The sequence below is a fragment of the Populus nigra genome, chromosome 15 (assembly GCF_951802175.1).
Source record: "Populus nigra chromosome 15, ddPopNigr1.1, whole genome shotgun sequence".
NCBI lineage: Eukaryota > Viridiplantae > Streptophyta > Magnoliopsida > Malpighiales > Salicaceae > Populus > Populus nigra.
The window spans coordinates 442,648-463,757 of record NC_084866.1 but is presented as its reverse complement, the minus strand read 5'-3'; the positions used below and the strand labels follow the sequence as shown (position 1 = coordinate 463,757).

The 21,110-nt window shown below is 35.5% G+C and overlaps 3 protein-coding genes across 3 annotated transcripts; 2 read left to right on the top strand and 1 right to left on the bottom strand.

Moving 5' to 3' along the window:
- Positions 1-2,669: 2,669 nt before the first annotated feature.
- Positions 2,670-9,302, top strand: LOC133674386 (plasma membrane ATPase 4-like). The gene is made up of 16 exons (XM_062095461.1): positions 2,670-2,888; positions 4,440-4,559; positions 4,683-4,919; positions 5,014-5,775; positions 5,877-5,999; positions 6,087-6,191; positions 6,284-6,428; positions 6,509-6,673; positions 7,010-7,248; positions 7,344-7,376; positions 7,474-7,555; positions 7,669-7,829; positions 7,913-8,086; positions 8,334-8,516; positions 8,603-8,784; positions 8,879-9,302. Exons 1-16 carry the CDS (start codon positions 2,832-2,834, stop codon positions 8,973-8,975), a joined length of 2,865 nt encoding a protein of 954 aa, XP_061951445.1. The 5' UTR covers positions 2,670-2,831; the 3' UTR covers positions 8,976-9,302.
- Positions 9,303-10,432: 1,130 nt separating this feature from the next.
- LOC133674048 (uncharacterized) lies at positions 10,433-15,025 on the bottom strand. The gene is made up of 12 exons (XM_062095006.1): positions 14,822-15,025; positions 14,668-14,722; positions 14,536-14,584; positions 14,375-14,445; positions 14,225-14,283; positions 13,858-13,956; positions 13,679-13,736; positions 13,256-13,392; positions 13,109-13,165; positions 12,076-12,173; positions 11,542-11,717; positions 10,433-10,687 (listed from the first exon to the last, which is right to left on the bottom strand). The coding sequence occupies exons 1-12, from the start codon at positions 14,900-14,902 to the stop codon at positions 10,638-10,640; spliced, it is 990 nt and encodes a 329-aa protein (XP_061950990.1). The 5' UTR covers positions 14,903-15,025; the 3' UTR covers positions 10,433-10,637.
- A 2,189-nt stretch (positions 15,026-17,214) lies between these two features.
- On the top strand, positions 17,215-20,533 carry LOC133674251 (uncharacterized). Its single transcript, XM_062095281.1, has 8 exons — positions 17,215-17,372; positions 17,477-17,589; positions 17,681-17,752; positions 18,386-18,421; positions 19,153-19,198; positions 19,517-19,604; positions 19,965-20,022; positions 20,268-20,533. Exons 1-8 carry the CDS (start codon positions 17,294-17,296, stop codon positions 20,316-20,318), a joined length of 543 nt encoding a protein of 180 aa, XP_061951265.1. The 5' UTR covers positions 17,215-17,293; the 3' UTR covers positions 20,319-20,533.
- The last annotated feature ends 577 nt before the right edge of the window (positions 20,534-21,110 follow it).

Genomic DNA, 21,110 nt, shown 5'->3' with positions numbered 1-21,110 from the left:
ATCGAAGCTTGGAAGGGCTTGTAAAGTTGAAGATAATTGAGAACAACATGTGGTGATTGATTGATTGATTGATACATGCGCTTACAAGGCATGCATCCGATACTCTTATTTTATAGATTAATACTCGTCCAGGAGCTAGCTAAAGTGTTTAGGACTATGGTTATGATTGTGTTTTAAAATATTTTTTATTTAAAAAAATATATTAATAATAATTTTTTATTTTTTAAAAATTATTTTTGAAATTAGCACATCAAAATGATTTGAAAACATTAAAAATATATTACTTCAAAGCAAAAAAATAAAATTTAAATTTTTTTAAAAACATTTTTGGAAAGCACTCCCAAACAGGCACTCTACAAAAAGGATTATTGAGAGAATATCGGTAGTTTAATTAATCATATTTTAAATTTAATTTTTTAAAATTATCACTTTAATTTTTATAAATTTTAGAGATATTAAAGATTTATATTGTTGTTAATTTTAAGATTTATAAAATTAATTGAGACATGTACAAGTTAGTCCGAACATCTATATTAATAAAAATAAAAAGATACTGATGGGAGATGAATGTTGCAATAATTACATAATTTAATTCTCATAATCTTCAGCTAATCATCATTAATATTAACCACTCGTGAATTGATGATTATTTGTTTCATTTTGTTTTAATATTTGAGTAAAACCACAAGAGGTAAACTCGCTCAAAAACTCACGAGAAATTGAAGTTCGAGAGACCAGACAAAACACAGAGAAGAAAGAAGGGCGGGGGGGCATGAATTTTCAAAGTTAAAAGTCGAATCCCTTTCACGTGCGAAATGGAATCAAATGGCATGAATTTTCCAAGTTAAATTTATTTTCCATAAATTTACAGTGAGGTCCAAATTGGCCCACCACCATCTTTTTGAAGCACAATTTCAATTTGGATCCGTATTCAAGGCCGTCCGTCAGGCCATTCTCTGGCAACCTGATCTAGACATTCAGGGATCTGATCGGAAAGATGAGTCAGCTCTTCGGGAATGACTTGGTTTTCCATTTCCGGGTTCGGGTTCGGGTCCCACCCACCCATGTGGTGCTTTCCATTGAAATCTCTCCCAAAGATCACAAAAATTTACTGATGTTTTCTCAGGAATTTGTCTCTCTCCACTTAAAAGGATAATATCATCCTTTGTGTTGGTAGAAATCAAACCGTTAATTTTAGAATAAATAATTTGAATTTCTTACGGAAAAATAACTGCAAATTTATAGCTTATTTTAATATATTTTTGAATAAAAATACCATGCCTATGCCTAAATATTGGATTAGGGTCAGATTACATAAAGTACTTTGAAATTTGAATAGTACCCAAGAACCTTTGTTCCAAGGAAACAAACGTACGGTAATGACATAACATTGTACTTGAATCAAATCAAAACCTCACAAAATCCTAAAAAAAACTCGTCTCTAAAATCATCCAATAATAACGCAAGGTGTTGGAAACTTATGGTGGTTATGGGCACAGAAGAAGACAACCACCCTATGAAATTATATTAAATTTGGGTCCTCAAGGAAACAGAAGTTCCCTACCTCGAGCCACCATAGATTGACACGTAATCATCTCATAGACGACCAAGGGGAAAAGAAGAGATTGCGCACTGATTTACTGCTAGGAACTTTGAGGTTTCGTTTTATTTGTTTCAGTCCACGTGCGCGGCACCGACGCTTGAATTACACGCTCCTCTCATGGGAAGTTAAGAAACGACGGTGTTTTAGGATAATAATTATGTATTTGGATGGGAGGTAATTTTACTCTTTTTTTTATAGCATTTATATAAAAACATATTTTTTTAGATTTTAAAGATATGATTTGTATTTAAATGATATTGTACCTTTTAAAAAAATCATCATATCTCCAAGCCAACCATATTTAAGAAGGGTTTTTTTGTCGCTCTAATGTCAAGGAATAATTAATTTAATAATTTTTTTGGTTTAATTTAATAAGTGAGAAAAAAAACAGTAGGTTAAAATTTTTATATTTTATTGCTAGCAAAATCTCTTAGATAAACAAACATTTAAGGGGGATTTTTATCCTTGAAAAAGCTAATTAGTCTTGAGATATAAGGATACAATTGAATACCTTAAGATACTGTACCAACAAATTTTATTTATTAAACATACACTAAAAATAATGAATAAAATTAATATAGCAATAAATTTAGATATAAAATATATAGATGAAAACTCTCGTATCTAATCTCTTCACTCGCACAAATTCTATTAACATTTTAAATTTAGATTATGAGATCTTAGTATATTTTATTCTAATATTTTCTTTGAATAAAATTTACAAGCTTGAAAGCTTTTAATTTAACCGAATCAAAATGTCAACAGAAACTCTTAACAAGATCAACTGATTTTTTTTAAAATCTAAACTAATTCATATTTGGGTTAGTTAAGTTGCTGATTGATTAGCATGACAAGTATTTTTTTATTATTACTCAGACTAGTTTTAAAATAACGAGAGATAGAGAGAGAGAGAGGAGAGAGATTCTCTCAAATCTAACAACCACTCGTCATAAAAACCCGCGCGTGGCATCTCTATTTTGACAAAACCAACAAACCCCCTGCCACGTAGGCCGCACCCTCCATTCTCGGTATAAATTCCAACTCGTCCACCTCTACTACTCCTCGCCTTCTTCATCATTTCTTCTTCTTCTTCTTCAAAAAAAAAAAAACACTCACTTCTTTCGCTACTGTCATTTTCGATAGCAAATAATATTATTACGGGTCTGTAATTCTCTCTTGAATTTTTTTTATTAATATATATTTTTGGAAATTAAGGCGAGGAGGGGGGATGTCGAGTAAGGGCGGGATCAGCCTAGAAGAGATAAAAAATGAGTCTGTTGATCTGGTATTTCCTTTTCTCCTTTTCATTTGCATGTGTGTTCGGTTACTGAGAAAGCGATGGAGAATGTAATGATACTGTTTACCTTCTGTGTTCCTCTTCCTTTCATCTCTACATTTGCATGTGTTTAGTTTCCGAGAAAATGAAAGAATTTCAACTATGTTTGTTTGTTCATGGTGATATCTTTTCTAGATTTTTTTTAACAATATAGAATCAGTTCGTTTCCTCAGTTCATACTTAAATAATGCTTCTTTTTTCTTACAATTTTTGTTAATCTCTATAAATTGTTATCAATTTTTTTCTTAAAAATTTTAATTTATTTTACACAAATTAATCTTAACCTCCAGCTTCGAAGATTTTTTAAATTTATAATAAGTATTTTCAAGGAGAATAAAAAATTATTTAATCTTTTTTTCAGTTCCTTTAAGTAAAACAAAAGATCTAATCAAATCGGCAGCGTAACTTATTTTGCATGTCATCACGGCAATTATTTTGGCGAATATATATATATTGTTGGAGTCACTATTATTAAAATCTGATCTTACATTTCCCAAAAAAACGAGGAGAGTTGACTCTCGTAGAAACAATATTTTATAATATTTTTGGTTAAATGGTGTAACTCATGTTAAAGTACTTAAGGTATGTTTACTATTATGGTAAATTGTTTTTTAATTTTTTTTGAAAATATTTTAAAATTATTTATTATTATTATTTTTTTATTTTTATATAGCATATCATAAATATCTTGGCGCGTGTGGTGTAATGATTACCCTTAGTGTTACTAAACCTGTTTGCTCTATAGTCAAACACATGATTTATGTGTTTTTTGGTATGATCATCCTGTGTTATTGTTTTATATATATAGGTTGAATGTTTGTTTCCTTATATTTTGGCAATTGAAATATGATTTTATCTCCATTTTTTTTTTGCATCATTTGAGCAGTCGTGAATTTGTATCTTTTGGTACTTTACAGCTGTTCTACATTTTGGTTTTTGCACAGCAAGTTGGTTGATAAGTGAGTTTTTTTAATGCTGGAGACTTTGGAGACAAAATGTATGTCGTTTGGTGTGTTGGATTGATTGCCCAGTATTAGCTCATGCTCACATCTGAGGAGCCTAGAGGAGTTCTTAGCTCAAACTGATATATAGTGATTTGGCTGTTAAACTCATATATAGTGATTTGGCTGTTGCTTTTGAAAAATGAAGGGCTTCTTCCCATTTTGATTTTTTAACTCTAGAAATTGCTGTGCATGATGTAGCTGGACAGAGCTTAATACTAATTGTCAATACAAGTTTCCATATTCAAAAGATATTGGATTGTTTAATAGAAAGGAAAAAAAAGTTTTAATTCTATTGATGGCATTAAAAAATAAACAATAGTTGCACAGACTTTTGCTATGAAATGTTATATGTACTCTTGTCAGTTAGATTTTTGGATGGAATAATGTACGAAGGAGTGATGATATTGTAGCAAAATACTGTAGAAAGGTAAATGGTGTCTCGTTATGCAAAGATTTTCTTGGTTAATTTTAGTTAATGTTAATATTTGGCTCGCAGGAGAGGATTCCTATAGAGGAAGTGTTTGAGCAGCTCAAATGTTCAAGGGAAGGTCTTACTTCAGACGAAGGAGCCACCAGGCTTCAAGTTTTTGGACCAAACAAACTAGAAGAGAAAAAGGTTAATTTTTGTATTCTTCAATTCATTAGTGAATCAAAAAATGGAAGAAAAATGTATTGATAGTAGTCTGATTCAGTTCTATGGAGTTCGTGTTAAATTTGAGCTTTCATGGTTTATAAACAGGAGAGCAAGATTCTCAAGTTTCTGGGATTTATGTGGAATCCGTTGTCATGGGTCATGGAAGCTGCTGCATTGATGGCCATAGTCTTGGCAAATGGTGATGGAAGACCTCCAGATTGGCAGGACTTTGTCGGGATCGTTGTCTTGTTGGTGATTAACTCCACTATTAGTTTCATCGAGGAAAACAATGCTGGTAATGCGGCAGCAGCCCTCATGGCTGGTCTTGCTCCTAAAACAAAGGTGATCACTGCACTTCACTGGCTCTGCTTGCATGCTTTAGCTTTTATCTACTATTTGTTATTTTATTTGATTTTTATGTCTGAAAATAATTCAGGTTCTGAGAGATGGCCGATGGAGCGAGCAAGACGCTGCAATCTTGGTTCCAGGAGACATTATCAGCATTAAATTGGGAGACATAGTTCCTGCAGATGCCCGTCTTCTTGAGGGTGATCCTTTGAAGATTGATCAATCTGCCCTTACAGGGGAGTCACTTCCTGTCACCAAGAACCCCTCTGATGAAGTGTTTTCTGGCTCAACATGTAAACAAGGTGAAATTGAAGCAGTTGTGATTGCCACCGGTGTGCACACCTTTTTCGGAAAGGCTGCCCATCTCGTGGACAGCACCAATCAAGTTGGACATTTCCAGAAAGTTCTTACTGCCATTGGTAATTTCTGTATTTGCTCAATCGCTATTGGAATAATCATTGAGATTGTAGTCATGTACCCAATACAAAAGCGCAAGTACAGAGATGGAATTGACAACTTGCTGGTTCTCTTGATTGGAGGAATTCCTATTGCTATGCCAACTGTTTTATCTGTCACCATGGCTATTGGTTCCCATAGACTTTCTCAACAGGGTGCCATTACCAAGAGAATGACTGCCATCGAGGAAATGGCAGGAATGGATGTTCTCTGCAGTGACAAGACTGGGACTCTCACTCTGAACAAGCTTACTGTTGACAAGAGCTTGATTGAAGTGTTTGCAAAGGGTGTGGAGAAGGAGCATGTTATGCTTCTTGCAGCGAGAGCTTCAAGGACGGAAAATCAGGATGCCATTGATGCTGCAATTGTTGGGATGCTTGCTGACCCAAAGGAGGTATAGCTGCTTTAATGCAGTTTTCTCCGAGATCTCTGAATCTGAGGTTGCACAAAAAATCAGAACTTAAAGTAATAGTCCTTTTCATTATTGTTTGGCAGGCACGAGCTGGGATCAGAGAAGTTCATTTCCTTCCTTTCAACCCTGTGGACAAGAGGACTGCTCTGACTTACATTGATAATAATGGAAACTGGCACCGGGCTAGCAAGGGTGCCCCTGAGCAGGTATCATGCTTTTCCCTTTACCAACTCGGTAATCAGCACTCAAAAGTAATAACTACTAACTCATTCCCTATTTGTACTTCTATGCAGATCTTAACTCTATGCAATTGCAAGGAAGATGTTAAGAGGAAGGTTCATTCTGTGATTGACAAGTTTGCTGAACGTGGACTTCGATCTTTAGGTGTTGCCAAACAGGTCTGCAGTTTAGTGTTTATCTACATCTTGTCACCATGCTACTCAAACAAGCCTGATCTTATTGTTTCGTTCCTTCAATGAAATGGATGCAGGAAGTACCTGAGAAATCAAAAGATGCTCCAGGGGCACCATGGCAACTTGTTGGTTTGCTGCCCTTGTTCGATCCTCCTAGGCACGACAGTGCTGAAACCATTAGAAGAGCTCTCCACCTTGGTGTTAATGTTAAGATGATTACTGGTAAGTCTTTTTCATTCTCATTTTGAAATTTGTTCTTATGCCATTACTTAGGCTTTGTTTGCTGTTTCCTCAATGTCCAGGGGATCAGCTCGCAATTGCTAAGGAAACTGGCAGGAGGCTTGGAATGGGAACGAACATGTACCCCTCTTCTTCATTGCTCGGCCAAGATAAGGATGCTGCCATTGCAGCCCTCCCTGTGGATGAGTTGATTGAAAAGGCTGATGGATTTGCTGGAGTTTTTCCAGGTGAAGTCAGCTGCCTAATACTGGTGCTTTTTTTTTCTTTTTCTTTTTCTTTTTCTTTTTCCAAAATGCACTTGCACTCGTTTTCTTTTCCATATCATGGTAATTTGCAGATTTTTATTTTGTTAATTTTTCCAAATGATAAAAGTCACTGTCGCAATTAATTTTGTCAGCATGTACAAGATTGTGATCTTTCTTCAGCCCCCCTTCTCCCCTCACTATTTGAGCATGATTTCAATTGACATCCATTATTTTCTTACATGATTATCTTTTAGATTTTGATTACTTTTTATCATGTTTCCTAGTGTTGACTTGACACCTTTTTATTCATTTTTACAGAACATAAATATGAAATTGTTAAGAGGCTACAGGAGAGGAAGCACATATGTGGAATGACTGGAGATGGTGTTAATGACGCCCCTGCTCTGAAGAAAGCAGATATTGGAATTGCTGTTGCTGATGCTACTGATGCTGCCAGAGGCGCTTCCGACATTGTCCTTACTGAACCAGGACTTAGTGTTATTATAAGTGCAGTGCTGACCAGCAGGGCTATATTCCAAAGGATGAAGAACTACACTGTTAGTTACATCTTCTGCTTGTTTTATTGCTGTGTTCGCGGTTGTTGAATTTGCAAGTGTCTAACTCACTCTGGTCTGACCGTTCTCTTTTGCAGATATATGCAGTTTCAATTACCATTCGTATTGTGGCAAGTACCAACATGTCCATGAATGTATCTTTCTATTACTAATCTTCTCGAGACATCTGTTTTGATCATGTCCTTCTACTTGTTCTTTCTATGGCAGTTTGGCTTCATGTTTATTGCCCTGATATGGAAATTTGACTTCGCTCCATTCATGGTTTTGATCATTGCAATCCTAAATGACGGTGAGATCTCTAGTAAACCTCCTCGTAAATTTATATCATTCTCTTTTTACAAATTACCATGAACTGAATTAGCATGTGCACAAGTCTGATAAGGTGCATTATCAAACCTCCAGGAACAATCATGACAATATCAAAGGATCGAGTGAAGCCATCTCCACTGCCAGACAGTTGGAAACTTAAAGAGATATTTAGTACTGGTGTTGTGCTTGGAGGTTACTTGGCCCTAATGACAGTATTATTCTTCTGGATTATGAAAGACACAGACTTCTTTTCAGTAAGAATATCATACAATATCATTGTCAGTTTGTGTTTTCCTTTATTCAGATTATATATATTTATATGATTTTCGTAACACAGGATAAGTTTGGCGTAAGATCACTGAGAGATAGCAAATATGAAATGATGGCGGCCTTGTACTTGCAAGTGAGTATTGTGAGCCAGGCCCTTATTTTCGTCACACGATCCCGCAGCTGGTCTTTTGTTGAACGTCCTGGACTTCTTCTTGTCAGTGCGTTTGTAGTCGCTCAGCTGGTAAGGATTCATCCTATCCGCCAATCACTACTTAAAACAACCCTCCCTACCATGCTTAGTTTGTCATGGCCTTCTCTTGTTTGTGCTGCTTCGGGTTTTTTAAGCAGGGCAATGCACTCTATTTACCTTCTGCTAATGATAATCTTGGGCTCCGCATTCTGAATGTCAAATATTTTGCTTATAGTTTGGAAAATGAATCAGATTATCAGTGAAACCTAATACATTGCCGCCACTCTATGAATGACAGATTGCGACATTGATAGCAGTCTACGCAAACTGGGGTTTTGCACATATCAAGGGGTGCGGCTGGGGGTGGGCTGGAGTAATCTGGCTATTTAGCTTGGTGACATATCTGCCGCTTGATGTTCTCAAATTTGTAATCCGCTATATCTTGAGCGGGAAGGCTTGGGATAATTTCTTGGAGAACAAGGTATATTATTTCATTAACAAAATCCCGAGTCCGAGTCTGATTTTCTGCTCATGTTCTTTGCTCACTTGCTACCTTCTTTGTAACAGACTGCCTTTACTACAAAGAAAGACTATGGGAAAGAAGAGAGAGAAGCTCAGTGGGCCACAGCTCAGAGGACCCTCCATGGCCTCCAACCCGCTCAGACCAACACTATCTTTTCCGACAAGAGTAGTTACAGGGAGCTTTCTGAGATCGCAGAGCAAGCCAAGCGCAGGGCTGAGATGGCAAGGTAAGCAAGCCATATTCCACAACGAATCAGGGAGCAAAAAAGCTGTTGTCCTTCCATGATCTTTTGCGTACTCATAAATCATGTTTCTTCGCAGGCTGAGGGAGCTGAACACCCTCAAGGGGCATGTGGAATCAGTGGTGAAGCTGAAGGGACTAGACATTGATACAATTCAACAACATTACACACTTTAAGGAGTTTACAAGTCTCGAAGAGAACAAACTCCTCGGAGTAATTAAAGCCGGAAGCAGCTATAGCTATATGACGACGAAGAAGGCCTCGAGAGAGAATATTTTTAATCAGACTAGAATGGCATTCCTCTTGCTATAACTACTTAGGTACTCTTTGTTTGTTGTTATCTACCATTCAAGCCCAGAGGACATGGTTTCTCCTTTAGGAGCTAAATATAATCAGCCATCCATCTCCTCCTCTGTACCAATTTTCTGTCACGTTTAATTTTACATGCCCTGCATCAATTTACGTTGCTAATAGAGTTATGCAATCCGAGGCTACTGTTTAAAGTGATTCTTCAGAGCTTTCTCTTTCTTTAGACCATCTAACTGCTGCTATTAGTTGTGGATGGAATCACTTGTTCCATTAACTAAGTTTCCAAGCTTGGCTTCTAGTGAAAAACTGAGGCAATGGGAATACGAGAGAAGCTTCTGCATCACTCATCAGTATAGGTTGGGCTGATGCTTATAGCAAAGCTATTAAACCCGGCTTGGTTATAGTCCAATATAAAGCTCGGGTTACAAGACTTGGAATGATGCTATTTTAATTTTTATATATATAAAATTAAAAATTAAAATAAAAAATCAAACTAGGTTAATTTTAACCTAGTTTAATTTGAAACTCGGCTCAAACTAGATTTTAAGTGACGGATCACCGGATTTGAAGGGCTTGCAATTGAAAACTCGCAAAACTGATCTCCAGTGAGTTCTACTGGCAATTGCACTGTAATGGTAAACGGGCTTTTGTAGGGCGGCATGGCTACAGAGTTTGTAGAGGGGAAAACAATTCTAGCTCTTCCTTAGCTTGCAACAAGGGCAACAGCGAAGATGGAAATGATTTATGCACTTGCTAGCAACGTGAAGCTGCTGCTGCTGCCTCACCACGGTTACAAACAAAGAAAAAACAATTACTTGAAAATTAATAGGATATTAGTCAGGGAAGGAGCTTCACGACTTTCGTTTATGGTGGACACGTCACCCATGTCGAGGGTCATTAATCGAACCATGACAGTTCTTTTTGATGGGCTGGTACCTTGAAATCAACTGAACTCCTTCTCGGAGTCGATTTTTGATGGACGTGCGAGAACAAATTGACGTGTATTTGTTTCTGACTTGAAATCCAGATGCCTCATGAATATATTAGCGGAAAAACATAGTCAGTGCATCGTTAAAATTTCATACAAGTATACATTCAAGATCATTCAGTATGATTCAAATAATTCGATTTATATTAAAAACAAATAATTTGAATTTAATAAATCTTCAAGTATAATAGGCCTTCAGTCTATAATGGGGTTTTTTTAGTTTGATTCAATTTGATTCCGGCCATCATTTTTTTTCAAATTTTCTGACTGAAATGATCTAATAAACTCAGAAAACCATTCAGTTTGGTTAATTTTAGGTTCAGATAATTCGGTTAATTTGTTCACCCCTAAGATCATATTTTATATTCTTGTAAATATTTATGACAATCTTTTCTTCCAGAAAGGGGGGGCGGGGGGGTTCATATTTCACATTGAGTACTAATCATCTCAAGAAACAGTTTAAGAGTTGCTCCGGCACCATTATGATACGGTTGTACAGATCAGAAGTTTTCTGCCAAAAAACTGAAGCACTAACTCGGATTCAAATTTCCTGAGTGACTGGTCGCAGCCTCAATACGATCTCTGCATATGCTGCAATGGATAATAAGCAAGAACAAATCAGAACAAACAGAAAACCGACAGGAGACACCGACAAAATGAAACGCAGTGATAAAGTAAGGAACATGAACACAGGAAATGCAGGAGTTCTTTGAAGGCAACATGATAAAGTAAGGAGAAGCAACGCAGGAAATGCACAAGAGTTCTTTGAAGGCAACATTAACCTAAAAAAATCAGAAACCTGATGCAGAAAATGCGTCAAAGAGACCCAAAATTATATTGGTGGAAAAAAGATTAGGTAAGCATATAAACCAGCACCAGCCACTACAATGTATTCCCCATATACCTAGTTTATATTCAAACAGCATAGATCATCCCATCTCTGACTTATGAAAGCTGAAAGCATGAAGTCCAGGGAAGTTCTTAAAACGAATCACAGTTAAACAAACACACATTTGATGGCAAACAATGTCTCAAAGAGCCAACAGAGTTTAAGTCAGAGGAAATAAATAAGGTGAGCATCTAAACTGGCATCAGTCTGACCAAATATCCAGTTTTAGCAAGAAACAGCATTTATCACAATCTCATTCCCCATAAGCAAGCAGGGATGATATTGTCAAATGAAAAACTAATAATCAGGAAAAAATATGTCAACTATCAAGACAAGCAAGTCGAGCTCATTCACAAAATCATGCAATTAACCAGTCAAAAGAAAGAAAGAAAACACAGAGTAGAGAAAGAATGAACCACATATTTGCTTCTGTTTATGGATGTTCTTCTTGGTCAATTCAGAAGACTAAGAGGATAAAAGACGACAGAAAAAATAAGCACAAGTCTTGACTTTCAATTTGAAAATAGAAAGCTCAACATCTTAGGGTAAAAATCACCTTCTGGCAAGCTCATACTTTTCAAGGCATCCTCTGCGTAAGATAGACGACTTGGACTAGGGTGAGCTCCCATTACTTCACTTTTCTTAAACTGATCAATTGGCCATGCAATGACTCTGACCCGAGTTGGAAGTACAGAGACAAGGTCTGCATATCTAAGACTGACAATTACCTTGCTGCAACAAGAAAAAGGCATAGTAAAACATCAGAATATGCAGATGCATATCCAATATGTGTAGTACAGGATTCATCCTTGATGCTATAGAAACTGAAAAAACCAATCATGCATTGATTATGCTACAGTTCCCTTTTAGCAACAAAGGGATTGCAAAATATCTCCAAGGTTAGTGAAGTTAAAGATCACCACATGAGAGAAAGAGTCGATGAACCTTGGGTAAGCTACAGTATAATGTAGATTAATTTGGTAAAAAGAAAGATGAGGAATGAGATAATCTCAAGAAATTATGTAAGCAAACCACTGTAGATAAAGTACAAAAAGCATTCCATAGCATGCAGCAGTAAAAAAGTACTCACCAAGGGAAATCATCTAGTACAAATTCTATTATGTGGTAGGGTAGGCTATGATACAGCTCTCCTATTTGATTTCCATACAACTCCTTAATAAGTCGAACCTGCACCGTGATAGGAAAGAAAGTGAGTTAGAGTAATTAGATCTTTTGTTCGATCAAAAGTATGTATGATATAAAGATTAGATGCAACTTGTCAATGTGATATACTAGATAAATTGAAGAACCAGGAGAAGAATACATTACATCATGAAACAAAAATTTACCAGGAATTATATGTTTGTTCAAGAGAGAGAAAAAAAGGGAATGTATATGCTATGTTGTCATCTCAGATAAAAAAGCTAGAGACCAAATCCCACCAACAGGGTGAGGAAGGGGACAGTTGAAAAAAGAGTACGCCCACTTGTTGTGGAGATTGAGTAATTAAGAAGGCAAAGACCAAGAAAATAAAATCTCCACATGAGTGTTGTAAGATGTTCAATCTGTTATTTCACCCTTAATACCTGACAAACATCTGCAAACACCCACACATGCACACACAATAGAAGGAATGAAAATTACTACACAAACATCTAGCACATATAAATTCCTAACAAAGAAGATCGAGAAAGATCTAAGAGCAAAACTGGAAATAAGAAGCTGCACGTGATGACTGAAAAATATCAGCCTTCGATAATAAGACTTCATCTAATAATAGAGTCCAACGGGGTTACACTTCAGATACAAGCCTAAGCATAAAAATTGCTACTGAGGGAACTCCAACAGATAAGATCTTTGTGTGGGACCCCCTTTATCTTAACTATAACAAAGTTGATAAATTTCTCCTAAGTATTCACCAGAATAGTTGAGTCAATGATAGTTCCCACAGAAACCAGGCAAAAAGGGTGAAACTGACTTAAGCTGATCTGTGCAAATTGAACATTGAAAATTCACTAGATGCAGTAGGACAATCTCTTGTAGGTAAACAAAGATCAGTATGTCAGCAAAGCTAGCTCAAACAGAAACACATAAATACTAAGATCATGTAAGCTGGACTATACCTGTTCCTTTCTATCCACATAAGCTTGCAGAAGTTCTCCAATGTAATCTATAAATCTCTGAAAGCAAGAGAAGAGAAGCAATATTGAGAATGGGTAATATCCAAGGAATATCAAACCCAAAAAGATGTCTCTGGCAACTAACCTTACCATCGCATTAGATGAAAGAAGATCATTTTCTGCTTCACGAAGCGGCAGGAAGAAAGGGATTGTGTGTTCAAGGACAGTCATCTTCTCAAGAAATGACTTGCTCTCAAGCACCAAATGGTACAGCTCACAAGGGTCTCCTGCAAGGAAGAAGGGGAAAGGAAGAAACAAATGAACCAGCTTTAAGTTGCATCCACTGACATGCAATCTCCTCTGAGAGAATTGAGCAGTACAAGAAGATCACAATAATTTTTGTATGGATAAACAGGATATTTTTTAATATAAAAATAAAACGGCCACCAACCTCATAAGTGCAGTCATGGAAAACCATGAACATTTGAGCAATTGTTGTTGGATGCAAAATGAGATGATAACATAACTAGAGTGATCATATTAGAATAAAGCACAAGAAAATTTGCATCAGACCTGCAAAAGTTGTCTCATATTGAATGCCAATTCTTGCCCCCTCCAGACAACAAATAACCTGTTTGTATTAAGAAAAAAGCTACTGATTGATAAATGACCAACCAATGCAATAAATTTCATCAAAACCTACACCCTAAGCACATTCCATGCATCGTATCCTTGTTAGTAGAAAATGTTACCTTATTCCCAACTCTATATGTAATTTTTTCCTCAACATGATGATTTGGTATCACATCTGTCTCCGCTAGCATTGCCTTTCTATCAACCTCCATGTGAACCTGATGAAAAGGGCACGCTTAAAACATTAACAATTTGATCACACCCATCTGCAAACATATAACTTTACAATGATACAAACCGCACAAACAAATCCATCAAGATGGAGTGCTAAACAAGTATTCGTCATGGAATTATCCATTATATAGAGCATAGAGACCCAAACTTTAAGATGTAAATTGTTCCAGCCATCTATTTTAACAATGACTTGTGATCAGAACCACCAGAATTCAACCACCTCCAACAAAGTACAGAAAATACAGTGTTTACCCTCTCTCTTATCGTAGCTAACAGTCCGTCATTCCATTCTTCACCATCTAAATAAACCTCTGCAAGAATTCAAATGAAAAGCACATTTTTTCCAATCAAATCACTCACAAATAAACTGTTAATCACTGCATTATCTCAAAAAGAAAATACCTTCCGTTTGAGACGCTCTTGCAGCTTCAAATTCTTTCTGTAACCGCTCGAATATCATCTTATCAGAATCCCTGTCAAAAACCAACGACAAAAAAAAAACCTTAATCCTCAAAACCCAGTAACATTTTCATTAATCAAACAACCATCAATACAATTCTCACCTAGACAGCCTCTCTGCCAATGCCGTATGTCTCTTAATTACATTCGAAACTAATTAATAAAAAAAAGGACACAACGTTCAGTTTCTTACAAAACAACCTTTAATTTAATAAAAAAAAAATCATTTTTCTTACACCGAGCACGTGCAGTTTCTAACCGGTCATTATCATCATCTTCGTGCATAAAGTTCTGTTTTTTCCACACAAAAAATTAAAATTACAATCACAAAAAAAAAAACATAAAAATTGAAAAAAAGAGAGCTTTGAATGATAATTAATAAGAAATTACCACTTCTCCCATTGATGATGTAAAAGGGTTCTTCTTATGCCTCTTTTTTAGGGTTTCTTCTTCAAAATCGCTGACCTCCATCTGATTTGATTTTTTCTGAGAGAGAGAGAGAGGAGTCACAAATTTTAAAATTTAGGGTTCTAATATCCGGGCACCAATCGAATTGCAGAGCCCGACCCGCACCCGTTTTATTATTTTTTTGAGAAGATAACACTCCTCATGGACTCGTTATGATTTTCTTGTGGTAAAGTACATTTCAGGTCTTATATGTTTTCGATATTTTCAATTAGATCCTTTTTAGAGATATTAACCACGGCGGCGGCTTGTTTTATTTTCTTTTTGTTCAAGAAATACTTCATTATATATATATATATATATATATATCTCTATTATAATTTTTGAATGAAATAGTGTAGTGTTTATAAAATAATCACATGAACCTATTTGTCGATCTAGTTTATAATAATTTAAGTTTAATTATATATGAATCAACATTCTATGTAAATAAATATTTTAACTGAAAAAAAATGTGTATAAAATGATAAATTTATAAATATCAGGGTTATTAAATTATATATATTGGTTAAGTTTACATTGGATTTTGAATTAGATTTAATAATATCAATATGCTTTTCATTATTCATCAAATAAAATTTTTGAATAATTGATATAAAATGGTAACTATATATCTACAATTTTTTTTTTATCGATTTGACTTAAATTAAATTTATATATATCTTTGTTGAATAAAACTTTAATCAATATGTATTGAATAAAATTGCTAAAATTATTAAAATTATGTACTGAATCAGAATAGCAGGAAAACATAGTAACCAAAATGCAATATGCCAAACTTACTCATTTTTTAAAATTTTACTAATTGGACTATTAAGTAGTTCCACACATAGTTATTAAACCCGGCCCCGCCCGGCGGGTCGACCAGTGACTCGGTCGACCCGGTGGCTGGACCGGTCCGGGTTTAATAAAAGACCGGCTGTGGCAACAGCCCGGCCAAACCCGGGCGACCCGGGCAAACCTGGACGCGATCCGGTTTTTTTTTTTTTCAAATATGGGATTTGAAACCCATTAATATATAAACACTATGTTCACATGAAAAAAACAATGTTTTTTCAATGTGGGATAAAAAAAACCTTTTGGTTTAAATACTTCAACTTAAAAGGATAACATAATAATCTTTTCAATGTGGGATTTGAAGCCCTTTCATATATATACACTATGTTCCCATGAAAAAAACCATGTTTTTTCAATGTGGGATAAAAAACATTTTGGTTTAAGTACTTCAACTTAAAAGGATAACAAAGTATCTTTTCAATGTGGGATTTGAAGCCCTTTCATATATATACACTATGTCCCCATGAAAAAAACCATGTTTTTTCAATGTGGGATAAAAAAACCTTTTGATTTAAGTACTTCAACTTAAAAAGATAACATAATATATTTTCAATGTGGGATTTGAAGCCCTTTCATATATATACTCCATGTTCCTATGTAAAAAACCATCAATGTGGGATTTGAAGCTCTTTCATATATATATACTATGTTCCCATGAAAAAAACCATGTTTTTTCAATGTGGGATAAAAAACCTTTTGGTTTAAATACTTCAACTTAAAAGGATAATATATTATCTTTTCAATGTTGGATTTGAAACCCTTTCATACATATACTCTATGTTCCCATGAAAAAAGTTATGTTTTTTTAATGTGGGATTTGAAACCCATTAGTATATATACTCTATGTTTTTAAGGAAAAAGTTATGTTTTTTTAATGTGGGATAAAAAACTTTTTAAAATATTCTTTTAAACTTCATAATATGTATAATCTATATTTACATGGATTTTTTCATATGAAATATTAAAATTTTAATTTTTTTTTTAATTTTTCCAGGTTGACCCGAGTTGACCCGGGTTGACCCATGAAACCCGGGATCCGGCTCTTTAGCAGGGTCAACCACGGGCCGGGTTTAATAACTAGGTTCCACATGTCAAAATATAACTCAACAAGACACGCCACATCTGGGGCCCGCATTCAGGAACAAAACAGTCGATCTTTGGATTAAGGACTAAGAATCACATCTGGTCCCTGTACATTTACATTTATTCAAATCAAGTCTGAACCTCTCGTTTCATGCTAATAAGATTCTTAATATAAAACACGAGAGAATATATGACTAATTAATTTCCCATATGGATTCTATTTTTCATCATTGAATTTAATATAATCTCTCAAATGGCCTTTAATTAGAAATGAAGGAGCTTTTTGGATTTAATTTAGAGTACAGGAATTGAAGAGACTAAAGATAGAAAATGTAGAGACTATAAGTGAGTTTTAACTGCCATCTTTGCGCTCTCTATTGCAATTTCCCTGCAAAACCCAAGAATCCTTCATCCCAGTTTCAGTTTCACAAAAGAAAATAACAGAGAGGGAGGGAGGGAGGGAGAGGGACAGATAACATGGGGTGGATAGCAGAGAACGTAGAGTCAATCAAATCCATGAAGATCAGAGACACTCTCTCTCAATTGATCACTCTTGGTTCCTTTTCTTTTTCCTTCTCTTTAAAAATATTTATTTATTTCACTAGCTACTGATATTTCTCCTTTCTTTTTATTGATTTCTTGATTTTTTTTGTTTTGCAGGGATGATAGTGTCGATGGCTTTAATAATATGGAAAGCCTTGATGTGTTTAACTGGTAGCGAATCTCCTGTTGTTGTTGTTCTTTCTGGTAGCATGGAACCTGCTTTCAAACGAGTTAAGAATCCCATGTTTTTTTTTTGTTCGCATACGATATGCATATGGGCAACATGTGGTTTTTCTTACGTTTTCCTGTCTTGGCTTGCAGGGAGACATTTTGTTCTTGCATATGAGCGAGGCCCCATTTCGAGCAGGAGAGATTGTTGTGTATAATGTAGAAGTATGTTCTTTCTTTAATTTGTTTGTTTTTCTTTTGATTGATTTGGTGATTATTGAGTTTCTTTGCTCTTATCTTTGATTTTGTTTTGTTATGAGTTGATGATTTTAGTGTTTAGTTTTAGCACATCTTTCGGTTGAATGCTCATGGAAAATGACGGATAAACTATAGGGTGCTATTGCTTCCTAGTTCCCAGTCATAAGAATGCGGGGCCCACTGCTCCTCCATGTGGGACCCGCTTTTATGTGAAACGAGGAGCAGTGCTAGTGGAGTGCTGGATAGTTCTTCAAAAGGAACAATGAGGGTGATTTGGTGAATATTGTTTGAACCCATTTTATCAGTCTAAAGCCCTGCCGTAGGAACTTTAGTGAGCATTTGATTTAGAAAGAAGTGTGTGAGTTGATTCTTTAATAAGGTGATTTAGCTTTTTATTTACCTTAAAGTAGAGATGTAATTCTTTATGAATTAGATTGTGATATGCTTATTAATAAAGGTGGACATTGTCCGTGACAAAGTTCTCTTTTGCTTTGATTATATCCCAAATTTTATCCTTTCTTCATTCCAGTGTACTTGTATTGAACATCATGGTCTCTTTTCTACTCCTGTGAACTGATATATCTTCAATGCATTGTTCAGGGAGAGCCAATTCCAATTGTCCATCGAGTAGTTGAGGTAACCATACATGCGAGATCTCAGTTGTATTGTTATCTTAGTATGCTTGCTAGTGTTTGTTGTTTATTGTAGAATATGATAGGCATTTCGGACAGGTTTGTTGAAAGCGTTATAGACTGGGATTGTGCTGACTATTTAGTTCCAAACTGAGAATGTCAATTAGTGACCATATAGAGAGGAAACTACCATCAGGAAATACGAGCTTTCATCCATTCACTCTTGTTTATTTTAGTGTCAGTTATAATATATTTAATGTTTCTCACTAGGAAGCATGCCAATTGAGCGATAGAATAAAGGCCCCCGGCTCATCTTGACCTCACTATCATTTCTTCTGGAATTTCTATTTGTATCTGCTAGTTCCATATCCACCCACCCTCAGAGTGAGTTTGGTCAATTGAATAAGATTACGAAAGCTATCCTTTCAGTTGGTTTCATCACAGCATGCATCTTATCTTTAGCAGAATGAAAAAAAGTACTAATTGTTTTGATTAAGAAATAGGAGGTTGAATTCCACAGAATTGTGACATGCCAGATTTAATTCCACCATTCGCTCTAGTTTCTTATTTCTAGAAGTTGCTACAACTTTTCTTAGCTGAGAATTTCTGTAACTGTTGATTTGCTTTCCTTTGTGGGGATAGGAAGGCTGATCAGCAAGCAGTGGCAAAAGTCTTGCATGATGCTATTTGATTTTCTTTCCTTCGCGTAATGTAAATTTGATTGTGCTTTGGTAGGTTCATGAACAGGAAAATACTGGAAAGGTTGATATCCTTACTAAAGGTAACACAATTTGTGACTCAAGTTGTTAAATTTCTTTGAGTTCATATCTGCTTGTCTTAATTAATCCTCTTCTACACTCAAGAATAAACTTGTTTTTATACATGTGCCACGTTCCTTCTCAGTTGAGTTCTAAATACGACTATACGAGGATCAATTAAAGTGAAGGGTAATTAATAGACAACCTTTCAGCATATTAAGTCATAGCATAAGGGATACAAGTGAAATGGTCTAAAAAAATGTTTGAAAACTTCTGCCTATAGTTCTTCTTTCAATAACCAGGAGACTGATACTCAATTTGTGATTGGATAATTTTATCAGGAGATGCTAATGATGCGGATGACAGGGGTTTGTATGCTTATGGTCAGTATTGGTTGAAGCCACAACAAATTATGGGGAGAGCTGTTGGGTAAGTCAGTTATGCATCTATTTACATATATTTTGTTTTCAGCATGAAATTGTAATTTATGCGGGAGACCACGATCAACTTGAAAGGTGCAAAAAAGTGGCATTTGAAATTGGTGCTTGCATATACTGTCATCTGCTTATTTTATCTAATACTTGTTTGATCGAATAGCGTACATCTTGGGTTATAGCTGATGATGAAATAATCCAGGCTAGTTAATATGCCAATCCAAATGAATGATTTACCAACTCATATTGGCATAAGAAACACAAACATTCTGTCTTGTAGTTTTCTTCTTAACACTTTCTGAAATATAAATCCTCTTGATTTATGTGAAACTGAATTATATATCCTCTTCCGCAGGTTCGTGCCTTACGCCGGTTGGGTTACAATCGTGATGACTGAGAAACCTATTATCAAGGTAGTGTCTAGGGTTTGCACTAACACAGATCTTTCCTTTTTTGAGTAAAAAATGCCAGAGGACCTCATTTCCCTAGCTTATGACAAACAATTGAAAAATGAATTTCTCCACAGAAATTATATATCAATCAACTTGAAAAATTAAGTTTTTGCATTCTACGCTTTTAAGAGTTGAGTTTTTTCTGGAGGCACTCATTTCCCTAGTTTTGCGTTTAATGTTTAACTTGGTGTTGGTTTTTCTTGCAGTACATGCTTATAGGCGCTCTAGGTCTTCTGGTTATAACCTCCAAGGATTAAGTAATCAAGTTTTCAAGACATGACAGATACCATTTATATTCTCTCTCTTTGAAACAGAAGCAATGAAATTAGTTAGCTGTGCTCAATACCAACAGAATTTTGTAAGATCTGAGGACCGCATATCCTGTTCTGTAAACTTCAGATTACGCAGGTGAAACATATTTATTGTGTCACTCTGAAAATCTATTGCGCGTTGCTTTGAAAGCATTATTTCATTCAGGAGCTGTGCTGTTTTCAGAACAGTTTTTATCATGATTTAAACACATATAATGCTGTTAGGAACATCATTCCACAGTCAAATGTTTTACGTCACAAGATTGAATACCTTTTCTTCTGAAAAGTCAGCTAACTTGTGTTTCATATGAGGTTCACTCTTCCATAGGTGGAAGCTGTTTGAGCAGGAGCCATGTTGCTGTCTAGCTGATGAAGTTACTGTCAGATAACAACTGTCCGCAAACCCTCACCCCCACATAATTAACCATATTAGAAACTTGGAAAAACCTTGCATCAATATTTCCTTCCATGGATGAAGGTGAGACTGTTGTGAGTTCGCTCCTGTTCAAATTCAAAGAAGGGTTCCGAAGTGCTTTGATTTCAACAAGCACTCCACGACATCTATGATCTAATTTACTGAAAGTTTTTCAACTTGTTTTCCAAAACCACTTTCCGAAGAATTCAACCATTAGATTTGTGAAAAGCATTTGCTTACACATGCACGCACGAACTAGATAATTATTCACGCAACGTTGCAAGTTGCAGCTCTGATAAATTTATTTTCAACGTAAAAAAAAT

What these genes read in the sequence shown, in the direction of transcription:
- LOC133674251 (XM_062095281.1), top strand. Translation starts at nt 17,294, where the DNA reads ATGGGGTGGATAGCAGAGAACGTAGAGTCAATCAAATCCATGAAGATC. An exon ending in CTCTCAATTGATCACTCTTG is followed by an intron (nt 17,373 to 17,476) that starts GTTCCTTTTCTT and finishes TTTGTTTTGCAG; the next exon opens with GGATGATAGTGTCGATGGCT. An exon ending in GGTTGATATCCTTACTAAAG is followed by an intron (nt 19,199 to 19,516) that starts GTAACACAATTT and finishes TAATTTTATCAG; the next exon opens with GAGATGCTAATGATGCGGAT.
- LOC133674386 (XM_062095461.1), top strand. Translation starts at nt 2,832, where the DNA reads ATGTCGAGTAAGGGCGGGATCAGCCTAGAAGAGATAAAAAATGAGTCT. An exon ending in AAAATGAGTCTGTTGATCTG is followed by an intron (nt 2,889 to 4,439) that starts GTATTTCCTTTT and finishes TTTGGCTCGCAG; the next exon opens with GAGAGGATTCCTATAGAGGA. An exon ending in ATAATTTCTTGGAGAACAAG is followed by an intron (nt 8,517 to 8,602) that starts GTATATTATTTC and finishes TCTTTGTAACAG; the next exon opens with ACTGCCTTTACTACAAAGAA.
- LOC133674048 (XM_062095006.1), bottom strand. Translation starts at nt 14,902, where the DNA reads ATGGAGGTCAGCGATTTTGAAGAAGAAACCCTAAAAAAGAGGCATAAG. An exon ending in CATCATCAATGGGAGAAGTG is followed by an intron (nt 14,723 to 14,821) that starts GTAATTTCTTAT and finishes TGGAAAAAACAG; the next exon opens with AACTTTATGCACGAAGATGA. An exon ending in GTACTAGATGATTTCCCTTG is followed by an intron (nt 11,718 to 12,075) that starts GTGAGTACTTTT and finishes TTCTTGTTGCAG; the next exon opens with CAAGGTAATTGTCAGTCTTA.